Consider the following 18,911-nt stretch of genomic DNA (forward strand, 5'->3'; position numbering starts at 1 on the left):
ACAAGAAGCCCACACATTCCGACGATTGAACCGAGCGTCTTACGTGATGTAAAGTGAAAAATGAGGTGAAATGTCACAAAGACCAAGTTAGATTTGCACACATGGAGTTGGCTCCTGAACCTCTGTCTGCGCCAGAGCATCCCTCCTATCCTGTGTGTGAGAGAGAGAGAGAGAGAGAGAGAGAGAGAGATAGAGATAGAGTGTGTGTGAGAGAGGTAGAGAGAGGGAGAGCGAGAGAGTGATACAGAGATACGGAGACAGTGAGGGATGCTCTGGTTGTAAGTGAGATGGGAAGTCCGGGATTCTCCCTTTTCTCTCCCGTTTTGGGATTAAAACGTTAAACGACAAAAAGACTGATTTAAGCGCAAATGCACATCCGGGAAGTTCGCTTTTGGACACTTTTGGGATAGTCTGCGTCTGTCGGCGTCGTGTTTTGAGGTTCACAGACAACTACTCCACGATTTATTTATTTTTTAACTTGATACAGCTCGAGTCGCCGGGCTTTAGTGCGCAATGGCTGGTCGTTTATGTCGTCTGTCTCCCCGTTTCCACATGGAGGGATTCGGGATGCTTGGCTGAATAAAATTAAAAAAAAAAAGACATATACAACTCCTGTGGATCTGACAGTGACCCTCTGAGTCTGGACACTGGGAAGATTTCAGAGTAACCTCTTTCATGAAACCTCTTTACCTTTTCATCTTGGGAATCTATTTTGGAGTCTGCAACGTTTCAGTCCAGAGCGCACTTGTGTCTGACTCAACGATGTGCTCCGGTGGGAAATACTGTGTGTTTCTGTTCTTGCTTAAAAGTGTCCTGTCGGACCCGGGAACCACAAACCAAGGTGAGTATAAAGGGCGTCACTGTATCTCACTACAGACTTAGAACAAAGGTGGGTGTACAAACATTTCACCATCTTAAAATATTTTCCAACAAAACTGGTTCTCTGCTCTCCCCATCACACACACGCCCATTACCCATTACGCACGCTCACACGCAAAACACAACTTAAGGTTTGCATTACAATCTCATTTACATTGTGCAATCATAAAAACGAATCAATTTATATTTTAAAGACTTTAAACAAGGAATATAATGTCTTCATTTATCTTACCGCGATGAGTACAGTGTAATCTTTATAAATATTTTTATATTTTGTGTATAAGGCCACTAATTGTTTAAGTAATAGAATTGCAACTGAGTGAGTAATATATTTTACCTCAATTGTTTTGCTATTTCCTTGTCAGTTTGTTGGTTGAACCATGATATGTCATTTTCTTGGTTTTAGCATGAGATGACAGTGGATCTATCTGGAATTTGTCAAACAACATCAACAAAAAACACATTTGATACACTTAAATCCTCATAATGCATGTAAACATTTCAATTTGTTGGCTGAACCGATATCAGTATCAGTCTTGGTTTCAGTAGATTTATCTGTTGTCCTAATCACTGATACTGTGTAGCTTAAAAAACACAGCTCTGAAAGAGTAATCATGCAGTGATAATGATGTTTTGGTCACTTTTTACACTGACTCTGTCTCAAAATAGATTAATTTGGCTCTTGCAAATAATAGAAATTTAAAGATACATTCACAACCTCAAAAAGCATGTGAAATTATCAGTGTGCTGTTTAGCAGGAGCTCACAGTTGATCTATCTGCACTCCTTATCATTGATAATGTATAATATTAAACACACATCCTTGGCAGTCATGTTTTAAGTACTTTTTCAATGTATTCTGTCTCAAAATACATAGATGAACGATACATCCTGCAGTTGCGCTGGGATGTGTCATCAGTGATGTAGCCTGGGGTCATTGGCTGTTTCATGTCTTTCAACATCAGACACCCAGCCAGTGACCTCAGTAGGGGGCACACCCCAGCAGGACTGAACAGTTAATCAAAATATTATTGAAATTGCAATATGGTCAAGTGCATATCGTTCAGCTCTAGACCCCAGCTTGTGATCCAGCCGCAGTCGCCCATGGATCAGCCCTCTTGATCCAAAGCAGTGGCTTTCTACATAGCTTCAGTAGCATCTCTGATGGTCTTCCTCTGTGATTCCCATTAGCATTAACACTTTACAGAGTGAATGCCCTGCTAATCCTAAACAGCCCAGCTCCAGAGGCTCACAGCAAGTTTGCCGACCTTGCCTTCTGTGCTCCTTCATGAGTTCCTGGTACTTACTGCACTTCCTCTCGTTGGCCTTGTCTATACACTCTTTCCAGAGTATTGTGAATACCAGCATGATCAGTTGTTTGGTGGCCTCTGACATAATAATCCAGGCTAGGAATACAGCTGCTGCTAGGTTCCAGTTCTAAAGAACATGATGTTCTTTGGCCGGTCTAGGAGATGCTGATGGCTGTGGCTGCACTCTCAGTGACTGCCTTAAGCAAATGGTCATTGCACCAGTGATAGTGCCCATGTCCAAGGGTCTTTGGGCAGCTGCTAAGGAGATGTTCTAAAGATCCTCTCCCAGAAGAACAAGGGCAGGAATGTGTCCCAGTTTTGTCCCAGATGTGAAAGTTTGCTGGACTTGGCAGGACATCAGAGACAGCTTGGACTAAGAACATGATGTGATGGAAGTCTGCTTGCCAAATGGTGAACTAGGTGATCTTCCATTGCAGTGCATTTTCCTATCCAGTCCAGGCTGTCTCATCCCTATCCTGCTGGCTCATACCTCCAATATTCCTGTCTGCTCTTCCTTATGCATAAGGTGTTGCCCCACTTCGCCAAAGACATTGTTGACCCTGGTCACTTGGAAGTAGCCTGTGCCTGCTCGTCCTGTTGCCATAGACCCCACCAATGCTTTCTGTCTCAACCGTGACTCAGCGACATCCAGAGATTTGTCTGTGCTGTTTCCAAACCTGGATCCTGGCAGATGGCAGTTTTGGATCCCTGGATTCTCTTGACTAAACATCTTCCTGTCTCCTTGACACCATGAATTCTTCCATGAGGCCACTGATTGGGAGCTGCAAGGTAGTCCTATCTTCACAACTGAACTCTCATTATGGGCACTGCATACCCCAGCAGAGGCCACAGGATCTGGGGTAGTATGGAATGCTGGTAAATCCAGGCCTTGAACCTCCCCAGCTGGCTTGTTTTGTCCACCTTGGTGAGCCAGACCGGGAAAAGCAGCATCTTTGAGGTTGCAGTTAAAGATCTTTCTGAGGCTCTTGACTGGCTGCTCTGTAATCAATGGGATGGTGGCTCTGGACAGTGAGAACTGGAACTTGTCCACCACTTTCCCCATTTTCAGAACTAGAGACTTTGATTCTGTTGGTGTAAAGCTCATTCTTGCACAACTGATGAGCTTCTGGGCCTTGGAGTATCCACCTGCTGCAAGATGTTGTAGTGATAGTCAGGTTGTCCATGAACACTCTTAATGGGGGCTGTCATACTCCAGACTTGGTCAGGGGACTTCTGCGATCCACCCCTGTTCATTTGACAACCATGTAAAAAAGATGGGGAAAAAGGATGACTGAGATGGTACAATTCACATTTAGATGCTGTGCACTGTTAAACCTACAGACCGAAGCTCCATCAGGCAAATTATGGAGGAAATTCTGACATTATTCTTCACCTCCAAAATCTGAGTGCACCTCAACGTGGCCTGATGCGTTTGAGTTGCCTATTTTTGCCTCTGCCTTCTATGATGAGTTCATACATTTAAGGATGGAAATATAAGAGAATCTGGCCCATACAGTCCTAAGAGGATTTCCTCACAGATACTTGTGTTATATTTAAGTAAGAAACATGTGAATTTTATTATGTTGGCCCAGTGGTTGACACGTATGTATCAGAATAATTTCTCACTTTTCAAAAATCCATTTCCAGTCGCATGGGCATTGTGCGCAGTTGCATATTTATGGACATGATAATATTATCTCCCCTCATAAATCACATGGGTAAATGGTCACCAAAATGTAACCTGCTCTTGACATCATCCGCTTCACACATTTGCACAGGCCAGTTTAATTTTCCTTCCTGAATGTTTAATGTTTAGGATACACATTCTCATAGACGACAGGAGCCCTTTCACTACCCAAATGTCAAAGTCTCCTTCACTTCATTTTCCTGTGTGTCTTGCATGTATGTGTGTGTGTGGTGTGTGTGTGTGTGTGTGTGTGTGTGTGTTTGTGTGTTCAGTTTTCCCCACAGGATGTCTGTCTGCCTGTGGTGGTGACAGGCTTGAAGAGGAGTGGATGCACACAGGGGAAACTTAAAAAAAACGACACAGAGAGGAGTTTAAAATATAGCAAGAACATGCTAATATACGTTAGCCAGGTGTAATTTATCTGAGTGAGTTTTGTAATGAATGTGAATCACTTGTGTATGTCCTCCCAGACTAAGGGAAAGTCAGAGAGATGAGATGTAGTCTTTCTGGTTTCACAAAGACAGACTTTGACTATGGCTTAAATATAACACATAGTCAGACTTCAGATAAAGGTCTAAATTTATCCGTTGCACACGGTTGCACAAAGCAGTTTTGGTCTTGACTATCTTAACTCTGACTATGGTACAATGAATTCTGGGTAAATTTAGAGTTTTTTCAAAATAAAAAAAAATGGCCGACCGAGTCACTGCTTCCAACCGCTCAGCTTCGTTCACCCCAGCTGAAAATGTTTGTTTACAGGAAGAATTCAACAGTTACAAGGATGTTTTACTTGGGAAGTTAAGCGAAGATTGAAAAAATAAAAATGAAAATATCATTTGGAAAAAATTGCATCGACAGTAAACAGTGTCAATCCCACCTTGACGGAAGAATCAAAGATGTTCAAAAAAGATATAAAATTATCGTTCAAGACACAAAGAAAGAAATGTTTAAAAGAAGAACTCTTAAAAGACGAGGCAGACCACAGGAAAAGCTAGGAGGAAAAGGAAAGACACTACAGAAATTGTACTCGGGGATGTACGGTGGGCAGTCACCTCTGTCTTGGGGGATAAACGGTGTATTAGAGAGCGGAGTGGCGCTGACAGCAGCCCCCCAGCAGCAGCCCGAGAGGGACAGACAGAGGCCAATGACAGCCAAGAGAACACAGGTAAGCTAGGTTAGGCCGACAATGTCTCTAGTGATTGTTTGAATGACAGCAGTCTAAAAAAAGTTTTACTTCTTAATGGGTAAACCTTCGGTGTACCAATGGTTGAGCCGTTAGCTAGCTGCTAACGATTTAACGATACAGCCTATGTGCAAGCTAACGGCAAGTTACACGTCAACAGACGCTAAAACTTGGCCTTCAGAATAAAGTAGTGCTGTCGCTGTTTACTTTTCTTAGCGACACTTTTGGACAGTATGGATAAGACAGCAGAGGAAGAATCACTGATTGTCACCATTGTTACATTGGTCTTAGACCTGAGTTAGCCTGGGGGCAAGGTTATTTTTTTTGGCATAAAATTAGTCATTGTTTATTTTTGTGAAACAGTCTGACTTGCATTAGACTGATCTACGAGCCAAATAAAGACTGGTCTAACACTAAAGACGAGTGTGAAATATCTTTTAGAAACTGAAACAGGTCTCAAATATGCACACGATGGCTGCATACATGATAGCGTGCTAAAGGCTGAGGTTAAAGCTGCACGTCCCAGGTAGAAAGGCAGGATCCTGGCCAACTGATCCCTGTGGAATACATTGAAATAAAGAATCACTTGTTTTATTTCTTGGGAGCTGTATGTTCACAAAGTAAAAATTATTGAACGTAAAATCATGAAAGTTTAAGTTTCTCATTGTAACCTCTGAAGTGGATGCCTGTTTGTCTCATCCTATGTAAAGTCTCTATTCAGTTTACAAACATGCAAATGCTCACATCTGCAACACCAGTAAATATTTGGTATTTTTTCTTAATAGATTGCTCAAACACAAATCAGTTACTGAAACTACAATTGGTAAATGTCCTGTTAATCAACTAATCACCAAATACTCAAGCATTTATTTATCTAGTTTGCCTTTTAAAAGGCCCAACATTTCTGTGACCATTTCATGCCAACACAGCAGTAGCATTTATGCAGATGCTGCACTGTCTTCCTCTTTTAATACATGAACACCGCATCATCTGTGTCATGATCAGGTGAATTAGATGTTGCTGTCGACTTTTATTATCATCTCATATAGAAAATAACGATTCTTCCTCTCCCAGTGGCTTTCTGAAACCACATCCTGGAAACTGCAAAAAAAAAAAAAAAAACTAAAATCAAAACAACAAAAAAAAAAAACTCAAGGGCCCTTAAAGAAATGCCAGTCTCTCTGGGAGATCTCAGCCAAGTGCTTGTCTACTTGACTATCCTCAGCCAAATACTTATATAATTGAGTATTCTGACTTCATGTCTGGCTTTTCCATTCAGCTCAAGCCCAGGTTTCAGTGAGGTGTCACCCAGTACACAGAGCAATTTTCTGCAAACTATGGCTTGGTAAAGACTCTTTGTTGTTTTCAGTGTTGTTGTCAATGAAACGTCTATGTGATGTTTGACTGAACAGAACCTTATATCGTGTTGTGTTTTTTTTCTTGGAAAATCCTTGCCATGCAATTGGTTGACTCAACAAGAGGATTGTTGCAGTGAGAATCAAAGGTTAAATTATCTGTAAAGGAGATTATAAACAATAGTATAGCAGCAAACAACTATTTTCTATGTAAAGATATGGCATAGAGGTCAGTTCTGCAATACACAATATTATTACATCATAATATCTGTTTAAATACTTGCTGAGAGTTCATTTCGAAGATTGATACCATGCTCGTGTCTGTACAGAAAATATGAAGCTAGGGCCAGGAGATGGTTAGCTTAGCTTAGCATAAAAATTGGAAGCGTGGCTCCTCTTGTTTAATCTCTACACAAACAGTAGACTGATGCAAAAAGTGACAAGTTTGGGAGTTACACACTAGAGCGATTTCTTAACTTCCTAGTGTCTTGTTGTCATGGTGAGTTTACCAGACAAGAAGTGGTACTCAAACTCTGCAAAATATTTACACTATAAGCAAAAGTTATGTTCGCAGTCTGCAGTATGGTTCAAAGAGTTGTTGTGTCTGATTACATAGGTTGTTATGTAAGCCTCAATGCTAAAAGCTACTGCTTCAGTCAGTAACACTAAAGATTCAGCACACTCAGTTCAGCTTGAGGATTCAGAGTTAAAGACTCGTTCAGGCATATACTGAACACATCATCCTGCAATATTGGTGTATCATAATTGTATCATTGACATATCACAAAAGAGACTGTGGCAATTTACGATATAGATTACTTGTGCGCACCTTATTTTCTAAAATGTGTCAATTTTCCTGTGGTCAGGAAAATTCAGAAAGGACAGTTGTAGATTATTATGTTTCCATACACAATACCCAGACAAGAGTAATGTGATTTAGCCTCCTGATAAGTGCTGGTGTGTGTGTGTGTGTGTGTGTGTGTGTGTGTGTGTGTGTGTGTGTGTGTGTGTGTGTGTGTTTTGAGTGAGAATTCAGCACTGTGGTCTTGGGTCATCTATTATTTCCTGGCTCCAAAGATAGTTGCAGGAATTTAATTATTTTATGACTACATTACTGTGTATGTATGTTTGGGTGTGTTTGTGCTTGCGTATACGAGACAAAGAGACAACCAGTGGAGGGAGTTGGTGGAAAAAATGTGCTGCTGTCAAACATGGTATGGAACATTTCTCATGGTTAAGAAAGATTGTTTTTCTAATTTTGTCAAAAATCAATATCTCTCTGTCTCTCTTGGTCTGTCTCACAGTCTCTCTCCCTCCCTCCCTCCCTCTATGTAGTCCTTTTGAACAGTGGCAAGACCATCTTATTATAATTCAGTCTTTAATTACCAGCTGGGGATCAAGGACAAAATAAAGTCTCTGTAAATACTGAAGAGGTTCATTTAGTCTCACCAAAGTGTATCTTCTCTGGTTATCTAACTTGTTCTTAAAACAGTTGCAACCCCATTAAATTAGTCCAGATTTGGCAAAGTCTGCCGTACACTGAAGTGACAGGTCGTCTGACGATGTGACTCTTTGCTCTGTAATGTCGACCACTGAAGTGGGACACACTTTATTGATAGAGATTGTAATTAACTGGCTGTGTGGAGACAAAGGAAATTGCACATTCATCATATCAAATTGGCTCAGGGGGCTTAGCAAGGGCCAGATAATGGCTCTCTTCATGCCTGAGCCGTGACCAGAGTGCAGACAGCTCAAGATTGTTATACCTGTATGTACGCAATGCGGCCATGGATGCGCACAAAGAAACAAGGTTAACATGCTCAACCGAAAAGCACCATCAAACATGTTTGTCTATTTAAATGATCACCATGTCAAACTTACTATTAGAGTCTTAAATATTGCGGGATTTGGCTGAGAAGCACGGCAGACTAAACACTTCCACCTGACAGCACTGACTACAAATGTTTTTGTATGTGGTCACAGTTTTATGAATTAAAGTGAACCTCTGTGATGATGGTGGGTTTTGTCTTTTTCCTTAACATTCAGTAGAGATCCCTTTCTCTAGTGTGTTGGTGCGCGGCATAAATTTGCACACACACAGAATGATGTCGCGTCCATAGATCTGATTGAACTGATTATTGCTCCTGATCAAACGTCAAATTTCCGGCAAATGTCAAATGGTTACAGGTTTGCAGAAATGAAAGAAAATATCCCCTTTTTTTTTTTTGTGCGTCATGTTTATAGCTGGCTCTGTCGATTATTTTCCATTAATGCACACTACACAGAATAAAATGAGCAAAGTGTGACAGGTCAGCCACTGCTGGGCTACTATTGTCTGGTTCTGACGGATGTGAATACACACTTAACCCAGAATGCAAATATGGTTGAACTGAGCGTGAGTGTGAGTGTGAGTGTGAGTGTGAGAGATCCATTCATCCATCTGTCTTGATTGGTCAGTCTATTTACCTGCATGTCACACATGAGAGTGTTCAGGTTTTCAAACGACCGGAATGATGTGGGTCACAATGGGTGGGTGCACTTCAACGTGTTTACTTGTTTACTTTCAAGGAAGAATCTCCCCATTGCGATTTTTCATTTGCAGAGCAATGAGGTTGATATTATCATGCATCACATGTTCACTAATCCATACATTGTTCTACATAACACTCTACAAAACCTCTTTACAATATCTCACTGATGCTGTCCGACACTATTGCCAAACAAGAATATCAATATTGGAGGATTCTCCAATACTCTGGATTACTTTCACTTAAAATGCCCAACTTCCACATCGTTACTTATCACCCTGCTACACATAGGGCACACTCTTCCTGTATTGACACTGGTAATTGGAACTAGACCTAAACTGGTGCAGAATCATCCAACATGCGCATAATTCCTTGGGATACTGGGCTGTGACAAAATAATGCAGTATTAATAGACGCAATTGGGAACTTCAGTTAACTCCAAACAATGTGATATTGTTAATGAAAGGTTGTCATCATTCATAATTGTTGGCATACTGACTGTATTTTTCTTATATTAGTTTTTAATCAAGTCATATTTGGTTTAGTTAAATATTTAAAGTTTCCATAGTCCTTCCATCTTTCCTCTTTATTTATCTTTGGCTTATCTTTGATGTGAAGTAGCAGAAAACTCCTGACCTCTGAGAAGGAGAGTACTAATCTTCCAGACTTCAGCTTAGATGGAGGGCGGATCTGTGTTGTTATGGACTTTCCTAAGAGCTGTTATTTCATAGGTGATTGAATCTGATAAGGGCTTTACAGCTCTGTCAGCTCCTCATTGACAGTTTGATAACTATTGTCTGCTCTCTTCCTATTTTGTCACCTCCATTTCTCTTCTTTTTAAATTCACTGTCCAACCTCTCTTGCACTCTCACTCTTCCCCTTTCTGCTCTCTCCTGTCACTCTTTGTGCTTATACTGTCGCTCTTTCGCTCTTTTCAACTTTTCTCCTCCATTTTACTTTTCTCTTTCACCACCTCCCTCTCTCTCTCTCTCTCTAGTGGTTCTGTTGGACACTACAACAGTGCTGGGAGAACTGGACTGGAAGACCTATCCCGTCAATGGGGTGAGTGACACTGACACTGCTTAAAATACTATAAGAATATTTACTGGTAAAACAAACTTGCCTACGCTGAATCTAAGCAGTCAAACAAATGAACTATAGAAAATGAAATAAAACATTTTGATGATTTATTGGCATATAGCATACTGCATAGGTTAGACCTAAAAATCCAGACTGTCATAAATTTGACCTACCACCCTTTCTTCCCAAAAACTGAACCCTTGAGCCAGATTAGTCAAGGTTTGTCTTGTGTTTATGTCAGATACAGACAGGAGACAGGACCTTGGGTCTCATTAAAAATCATACAAGTAAAAGGTGACATATTTTATTCGTCGACCTTCCTGACAGAAGTCAGACCTATGTGTCACCCAGTGTGCACTAATTTGGTGATTTGCAGGTCAAAAAGTATCTAAGTGTCTGGGTAAAAACTGGGCTGAATTTGGTTGAAAAGTTTTTTGTGTCCAAGTTGCATATAATTGTTTCAACAGCATTTTAATTCTATACTTATACTACTATTATACAGCATGTAGTACCTGCTTCACATTGAAATATAGCTCAGTCAGCCAAGACTGATGGAATGGATTATTATGTGAATGCAGAATATGTGCAGCACTGATGCTTGGCATCTAGGCTCTGACCTCACCAACACAAGGCAGAGCCAAATACAGCACAGCACAGCGGGGGGGTGAGGAGTGACAATACCAATTTCACCCTGAGGGGCAGGTAGACTCAGATCCTACAGGTGGATGCTGAGGTGGAGGTGGCAGTGGTACAGTGGCAGTGGTAACACAAGTGACAGGCGAGCTGTGTGACAGCTGCCACGCAGCAAAAGAGTGAGAAGAGCATTGACGGCTTAAGTATGGTGAAAGCTGTAAGCCCTGTGAGTAGACTGACATACCTAGCTTGCAGGCTTCACTTCATTCAATAAAAAGCTGTTTAAGGAATGGCCATATGTAATCACTTTTCAATCATTTGCCCACTTTTAACCAAGACTCCAAATCACCAAACTGAGCCTCAGTTGGGTCAGCTTGCAGAGAAAATGTCAAGCTAAAATCTTGATAGGAAAATTACTGTACACTGATGTCATTCTTTAAACCAACACAACATAACTTAACTGTGGCCAACCATAGAAGCAAATGGAGCTGCCATTTTTGGGGGCAGCTTTTCAAAATCACACCTGAATTCATCATTTTACAAGGCCAAACCTCTTCATATGCACCCAATGATTATATCACATTTAGCCCTGAATATAATATGAATAAGAATTCACAAAAAACACTTTGAAAGCAAAGTGAGACAATTTCTGAAACATAAAAGCAGGAATAAAAAATCGTAAAGCCAAAGATCCTTGATTAAATTGCTTTCACTGTTTGTCTTTTTTATAGAACACAATTGCGACAATGTTTTTGTGTGATGAATACAGATTTGATCAAGCCTTTAAAATATCTAGAGATTAAACTAATTGAATTGGAGCATATCATTCTTACAAGTTCAGGTCTGAAGGGCAAATGTTGTAGATTTCACTCTAACAAATGTTTCAGCTGGGACTGAGCAACCATCAGCAACAACAATAATTTTTCCATGATGTTGTGTCTAATTCGAGACACGAGGTGGTAGCGAAGCTGTGCTTTCAGGCTATTATTAAAAGTGTAATAAATTCTTTGGAGCAAAACCAATAAATAGAAACAAAATACTGTGATATTTTCAGGACCACAAACCAATATTAAAACAGCTTCTCCTCCTTTGCACACAGCCTAAGCAGGTTTTTGCTATGGGGAGCAACAATGCCATTAATTGGTTGAACAAAAACACAACGCCACCACCCGAATTCACATCAAATCAATAATTCATCACAACTACAGAGATTTAATGATATTTTCATAACCCCCCCCCCCCCCCCCCCTTTTTAGTCTGACAGTGACAAATTGTCTGGTTTTAATCTAAACCTCACACCTCTAAAACCAGTTTGAGTGCCTCCACCATTGTTGTTAATACAGCAGTACCTTTTTGTGCAATGTAGGTAGGTGTGCATGTGTGTGAGTTTTGTTGACTGCCTATAGTCTTTTTCAACACCTACTGTTATGACACATTGATACCCAGACAAGAATTCTGCCTGAAACGGGAACTCCACATGAATCTTTCCTGCTGTACATAATAAATAGAGGTAAATTTTTCAATCAATACACATGTGCAAAAAAAATTCTCAGCAAAAATAGCTTGTTTGCATCTCGTTGGAGTTTAGAGGTCCTTGAAACTGAATTCTGTTGCCCTAACTCAACCTGGATGAACTGACTAACCAACTTTTTTTCCAAAGAGAACAAAATGATAGAATTAAATAGAATATTGCTATATGTGGCTCATTGGTCTATCATCACCAAAGCCTTTATTTCCTGAAATCTCCTCTTGCACCTCTGTGGACTTGGGGCCTGCAAGGCCCCCCGCACCCTCAGGTCCACGGGGCACAGACATGGCCAGAGGTTTAAACTGGTAAGACTGAATTTCCTTCCATGGTGAAAGTGCCCTGAGAACTGACGCTGTCTGTGGCTTAAAGTTGCATCTGTGACAGTGATGGTTTATGTGTCAAATGTGTTTCTGTCCAATCAGCATTAATGGGTGACACTGGTTTATTAGGTTACACTGGTTGATTGGATTTAAGTCAATATTGATTGGTAATAACATATTTTTTTCATCAATTCTTCACTGAGATTTTTACACAATTATATAGGGATAGAGTTACAAGATTTTATGACGCCACAGAGAAAGCAAATTATTTGTTATCTCAAATACCTATACATTAAAGAAAATACAATTCACCTGCTGTATTATTTTATTAAAGGTTAAACTTTTCTTTTGGAGAGAATGGAAAAGTAGTTTATTGATAAATCTACTATATGTTCCTGTTTTATTATTAATGCAGCTTTACCAGAAGGCTACAGTTCTCGTGCTAGTGTCCCGCTGGAAGACAGAGGGTGGTTAAAGGTTAATGAACTGAAAAGAAAAGATGTTTAAGGGATTCTTTTTTTTTTGAGCACCTTATAAATACAGCCATCAATCATGTGGCCACAAAGGATTAATGTGGCCCTTTTGAACGTGAGGCTTGTAGCATTGTCAAGCTTGAGGGTTCCCATCTTTATACACTTGGTCCATTGCTCTTATGGTTAGAGTTTAGACACTGATGATCCAAAATCACAACCATCTGCATTGATGAAATAGGCTCAAATGTACTTTGGCCTGCAGTGTCTCACATATCCTGTGCTTTTCAGAGATTGAACAAGCAATTGTCCAATGTCAGTATGTGAGTAGGATTTATTCAAATGATCACTTACTGTAGTTCATAGGTTATGGACAAATGTAAAAGCTCTACTGAAGGGTCTAATTGTTGTTCGGCAATAAAGAACAAAATTAGCATTACATTATCACTATAAAAGGCTCCCCTTCTCTTGCTCCCTCCCTTCTCACAGTTCTTTTGCCATTATTGCTAGTGTGGTTAGTTAAATAACATACATAAGCCATGAGTAGGCGAGGAAAGGCAAGAGGCTGAAAAGAACAGTTATTGTGCGAGGCAAAAGTTGTAAGTGAAACAGTCTACTTGTGTTGAACTAAGAAATTAATCTAGAGTTCTGGCCGTACTTTCTCGCCTTGCTCTACTTCCTGCAGAGGATATTAAAGTTCTCAGAGAAATATATCGTCAAGAAATATTTAGCGATGGTTCTTAATTAAATACTTAACTGAAGGTATGTCACCTCACCGCTGGTGAACGGAGAGGTTTCTGCTCATGTTAGTAAGCCTGGTCTCTGCAGCCGTCACTGATTTGAAAGATGATCTCTTTATCTGCGAGGCAAAAGTTCCATCTAAACCACTTTTCAGCAACTTTGAGTTTTTTAGCTGTCAAAGATTCCTGTCAGGAGCTGAGTGCAGACCTTAAGCTGCCGGGAGCCATGGTGGAAATAAAAAAGGAAAACCCGTCATAACAAATAGTTAGAAACTCACTGCACATTTTCAGGATCTAAACATCTTTGCACAATGATAGGGCTTTTGCAGCTGCTTCTGAGAAGGCTCAAGTGTGTGTCTATGAAGTCAGAGAGGGGCTGTTACAAGCTGGCATCATCAATTTGAAAACACATTCAAAGCAGGATCCAGAATACTACTTTACCTGAGGGGTAGGATTCCTCTCTGAAACCTGTCCAGACCGGATGTGGAGTAAACATATTGGGATGTCCAATGTGCAGGTTGTAGCTGCTCTGTCCAGCATTGTTCATGAGTACTGGGACAAAAACAGAGAGTACAGAGAGGAGACATTTTGTTCTGACAGCTGAAGCTACAGCGTTCAAGTCCAAAATTGTGCATGTTAAATTTTTTCATAATTTGTGTTTAAGCAATCATAACTATAAACTATAAAGTACATATAAAGTAGCAGAAACATTGATTCATTACGCAATATTAGATCTTCCCCTTCCATTGCTCTATAAAACCCATAAAGACTCATCTCTTTTTTTTTCTTCATTTGTTTTTGTTATTTTTTTTTGCATTATTTGTTCTCTTTGCAGTGCTGTTGTGTTTTTATGATTTTATCCAGACTGTAATGATATACTGACATTTTTGGGCAGTACAGTTAAAGGAGCTGCAGGTTGATCAGTACATTTAATATGTATCTATGTTTTACTGTGGTGACATGACAAAAAAACAATTCAAAAATGATTTTCATTTTTATTTATTTTTAATTTATTTCAAAACACAAAGAAAAATATGTTCACATTAGTACAAGTACAATAACAACAACGCAAGTGTACTGTATGTTTCTGTATGTTTCTGTATTTTTCTGTATTGTGTGGTTATCTGGACTATATGCAGTCCAGATAAGGGCTTTTCACTCTTAAGAATGCTACACACCAGTGCAACTATATCTGCCACAAGAACCAGTCCACTCTGCATCACTCCAATACATTAATATGGCTGCCATACGAAACTGAGCAACTGCTTCAACTCTGTAGAGGGACTGGGACTCTCATCTACTAAGTAATAATGATGAAGTCTTCCATGATTCACCAACCCTCTCCTTCAAATCACTACCTTAGTCATTAAATGTTGTGTTGCAAACTTTGTTAAAGTGCACCTGAACAAGCAACAGTTAATATAACAACTCATATGGGCAGGTCTAATTTTAGTAATTCAAGTGTCATTGTGTTGATAGAAATATTTGAATCGCTTTTTAGACTAAGTGAAAAAACTCAAGGATCAAACTAAGAAAGCAGGCCTAAAATAGGTTTTCCAAATCTTCAGTATTTCATCATAGGCTCAGTCTCAAAACTAAGTCATCAGTGAGCATTTTTTTACAGACCAGCTTCAGAAAACCACTGTGATATTGTAATATTAGTGCGAGTCCAATAAATTCATTAGTTCTACACCTTGTGCTCAAAACCTGGTTTGTGTCTGCTGCAGTCTGCTAAGCTTGGGGCTAATAGGCAGAGCGATTAGTAGGTGCATATCTGATTGCCTCAGAGAGCATGGGCTGCAGCTCATCTTTCAAACTCCGGTTTGCATTTGTTTTCCCTGCTCTGAACCATGCCACATCCCAAGGGTGCATTTTAGAACACTGAGGCACACAGAGTGACAAATCACCATTTTCTCTTGTTTGCATGCATAATGGAACGCCAATTATTTAATGCTGATCTTATGCAAACCAGAAAGCCTGCTTTCTTTAAAAATACTAAGTTTCTGTTTCAAGGTCTGTAAGGAGGGCACTGAAATATATAGAGAGCATATGTTGAAGAAATTCCTCTCACATCAAGTGTGAGTCTAACAGTTCCCATCTATGACTTCTACAGCATTTCCACTGTTACACGGTATAGCAGAAAAAATTACAAATGACAGGCTGAATGGCATGTGCCAAAACACTGCACAGGCCTTGCAGTATTTTACAACAATAGTCTGCTTCTCACTAGTGAAAACTGAATGAACGTTTGAATTTTAAATTTTAGCCATGCTAGTGCCTGGGCTGTATATTCAAGGGTTAGGGTCCCAGTATACAGTATACACTCACGGGCCGCTTTATCAGGTACACCTTGCTAGTATCCGGTTGGACCCCCTTTTGCCTTCAGAACTGCCTTAATTCTTCATGGCATAGATTCAACAAAGTACTGAAAGCATTCCTCAGAGGTTTTGGTCCATATTCACATGATAGCATCATGCAGTTGCTGCAGATTTGTCGGCTGCACATCCATGATGCGAATCTCCCGTTCCACCACATCCCAAAGGTGCTCTGTTGGCTTGAGATCTGGTGACTGTGAGGGCCATTTGAGTACAGTGAACTCATTGTCATGTTCAAGAAACCAGTTTGAGATGATTTGAGCTTTGTGACATGGCACGTTATCCTGCTGGAAATAGCCATCAGAAGATGGGTACACTGTGGTCATAAAGGGATGGACATGGTCAGCAACAATACTAAGGTAGGCTGTGGCGTTTAAACGATGCTCAATTGGTACTAAGGGGCCCAAAGTGTACCAAGAAAATATCCCCCACACCATTACAGCACCACCACCAGCTTGAACCGGTGATACAAGGCAGGATGGATCCATGCTTTCATGTTGTTAATACCAAATTCTGGCCCTATCATCCGAATGTCGCGGCAGAAATTGAGACTAATCAGACCAGGCAACGTTTTTCCAATCTTCTATTGTCCAATTTTGGTGAGCCGGTGCAAATTGTAGCCTCAGTTTCCTGTCCATAGCTGACAGGAGTGGCACGCGGTGTGGTCTTCTGCTGCTGTAGCCCATCTGCTTCAAGGTGTGTGCTTTCAGAGATGCTCCTCTGTATACCTCGGTTGTAATGAGTGGTTATTTGAGTTACTATTGCGTTTCTATCATCTTGAACCAGTCCGGCCATTCTCCTCTGACCTCCGGCATCAACAAGGCATTTTCGCCCAGAGAACTGCCGCTTACTGGATATTTCCTCTTTTTCGGACCATTCTCTGTAAACTCTGGAGATGGTTGTGCGTGACAATCCCAGTAGATCAGCAGTTTCTGAAATACTCAGACCAGCCTGTCTGGCTCCAAAAACCATGCCATGTTCAAAGTCACTTGAATCACCTTTCTTCCCCATTCTGATGCTTGGTTTGAACATCAGCAGATCGTCTTGACCATGTCTAGCCGTCTAAATGCATTGAGTTGCTGCCATGTGATTTGCCTAATAAATATTTGCGTTAACGAGCAGTTGAACAGGTGTACCTAAAGCACAGCGGCACCTAAAGTGGTCGGTTAGTGTGAGTATCTTGTTATGTAGTAGGTATGTATACAATAGTTAATTATGTGTACACTGTAGTTAAAACAGTGGTTGGTTTTTAACTAAATCCTATACCCAGATGTTTTCTCCATTTTTAGATTCTGCTCATTTAACTTAAATATTTACCACAGCAATGATAGCAATGATATATGCATGATTACATATTACCTCAGAGTCCACTTAACATCATAAAGGCACGGGCACTGCATTATTGGGTGGCTGGAGTTCCAGATGAAAGAGGGAGTGATTATGATTGATTAATCATTTAGCCCTTGGGTGTCACATAGAGCTAATTTAGATAGCTTAATTAATATAAGATTAATTGCTTTTGCACACTGCAGTCAAGGTTAAAGTGTTATTTAATATTTTACATTTGAGAACACTCTACCTCAGTTGTTTCAATTTCCTTCATGGCACAACTCATTCTGTCTGTCATCTACTTTTATTGGCTCTCTCTCTTTGTGCAGTGCATTCAATAAATTCTTCATTAAGGGCTGTGTAGCCACAGTGTGTGTGCGCTTGTATGTATATGTGTGTGTTTTACAATGAAGTATGCGTGTCACATTCAACACAGCAGCTTTGGAAAATTTACTCCTCTTGAATACCCCATTTTGGAGATATTACAGGTACATAATGTAGGTAACAATATGGTGGAGAATTAAATCTATAAGTTGTCACACAGTGCTTTCCATTTAGCTACTTAGCTTTCTTGTGTCCTCGATCTCCAGCCTGTGACCTGGAAATAATAGTCTGCAATCATTGAAGAAGCTTCAGTCTTGTGCATCTCGGAGAGAACCAAGGCTTCCAGAGGAAGGATGCATAGGTTCATCCTATGTGGAAGTTTTTTACTAGATCATGACCCCCCTTCAGTGGAAATCTGTTTAGTAGCTTTGTCCAAATTCAGGGGATGGATCCTGGAAAGAAAGCTTTTCCACTCTAATATCCTGATCCAAATGTGGCCGAGACATGTAGCCTTCTTCTACCCACATGAAGACACAACGCATGTATCTTTTGCAGCCCTCAGGATCTCACAATCCATTGTGCTGCATCATGTGTTTGATGGAGCGTTCAAGTGGTCCATATGAACTTGTAATGTCAAAAAAGGGTCATATAACTACATGTAACTGCATTGTATTTTATCTTAAATACTCTCAGTTGGCTCTCTTTTTGCATCACATGAAATAAACCGCTGAAAGAGGCACTGCTGTAAATTATGGAAGACAGGCATGAATTCTGCTTTTTGTTCTTGTTAGCAGCTTAGGTATATTGTTAATCATAGTGTGTTGCACTGCTGTGTGTAACTCCTCTGCAGCTTAGTGTAATATTTTGCAATGGAAATTTTGAACTTGTTGTTGAGGAAGACACAAATGCACCACTACGTCTGGTTTCTGTGAGGCTACGCTGTCTCATTTGGGGAGGAGACACAGGAACAAGCACCCACCTCTGTTGGCTGTTTGGAGGATCTAGCCTCTGAACAGGGACATGATTGGGGAGAGAGGGCTGGTGTGGCAAAATAAATACTATTTCATTATATCACTGCAATACACAAGCAAAACATGCCTTTCAGTATTCCATTGGCTGGTTCAAGCTTAGCTTTAATGATACCATAAGTTCAATAGAAGGTAGTCTCCTG

General features: G+C 40.3%; 1 protein-coding gene across 1 annotated transcript in view; it reads left to right on the forward strand.

Annotated features, from left to right (window-relative positions):
- Nucleotides 1-303: 303 nt before the first annotated feature.
- The window catches only part of LOC111668269 (ephrin type-A receptor 6-like), a 53,937-nt gene continuing 35,329 nt past the window's right edge, over nucleotides 304-18,911 (forward strand). Inside the window, exons 1-2 of the mRNA XM_023424283.2 lie at nucleotides 304-841; nucleotides 9,939-10,003. Coding sequence (XP_023280051.1) covers nucleotides 676-841; nucleotides 9,939-10,003 — 231 coding nt within the window. The 5' untranslated portion in view covers nucleotides 304-675. The remainder of the gene's footprint in view (nucleotides 842-9,938; nucleotides 10,004-18,911) is intronic.

This window comes from Seriola lalandi, unplaced genomic scaffold (genome assembly GCF_002814215.2).
Source record: "Seriola lalandi dorsalis isolate HSWRI2012SDOR001 ecotype SW California unplaced genomic scaffold, Sedor1 jcf7180002054735, whole genome shotgun sequence".
Classification (NCBI taxonomy): Eukaryota; Metazoa; Chordata; class Actinopteri; order Carangiformes; family Carangidae; genus Seriola; species Seriola lalandi.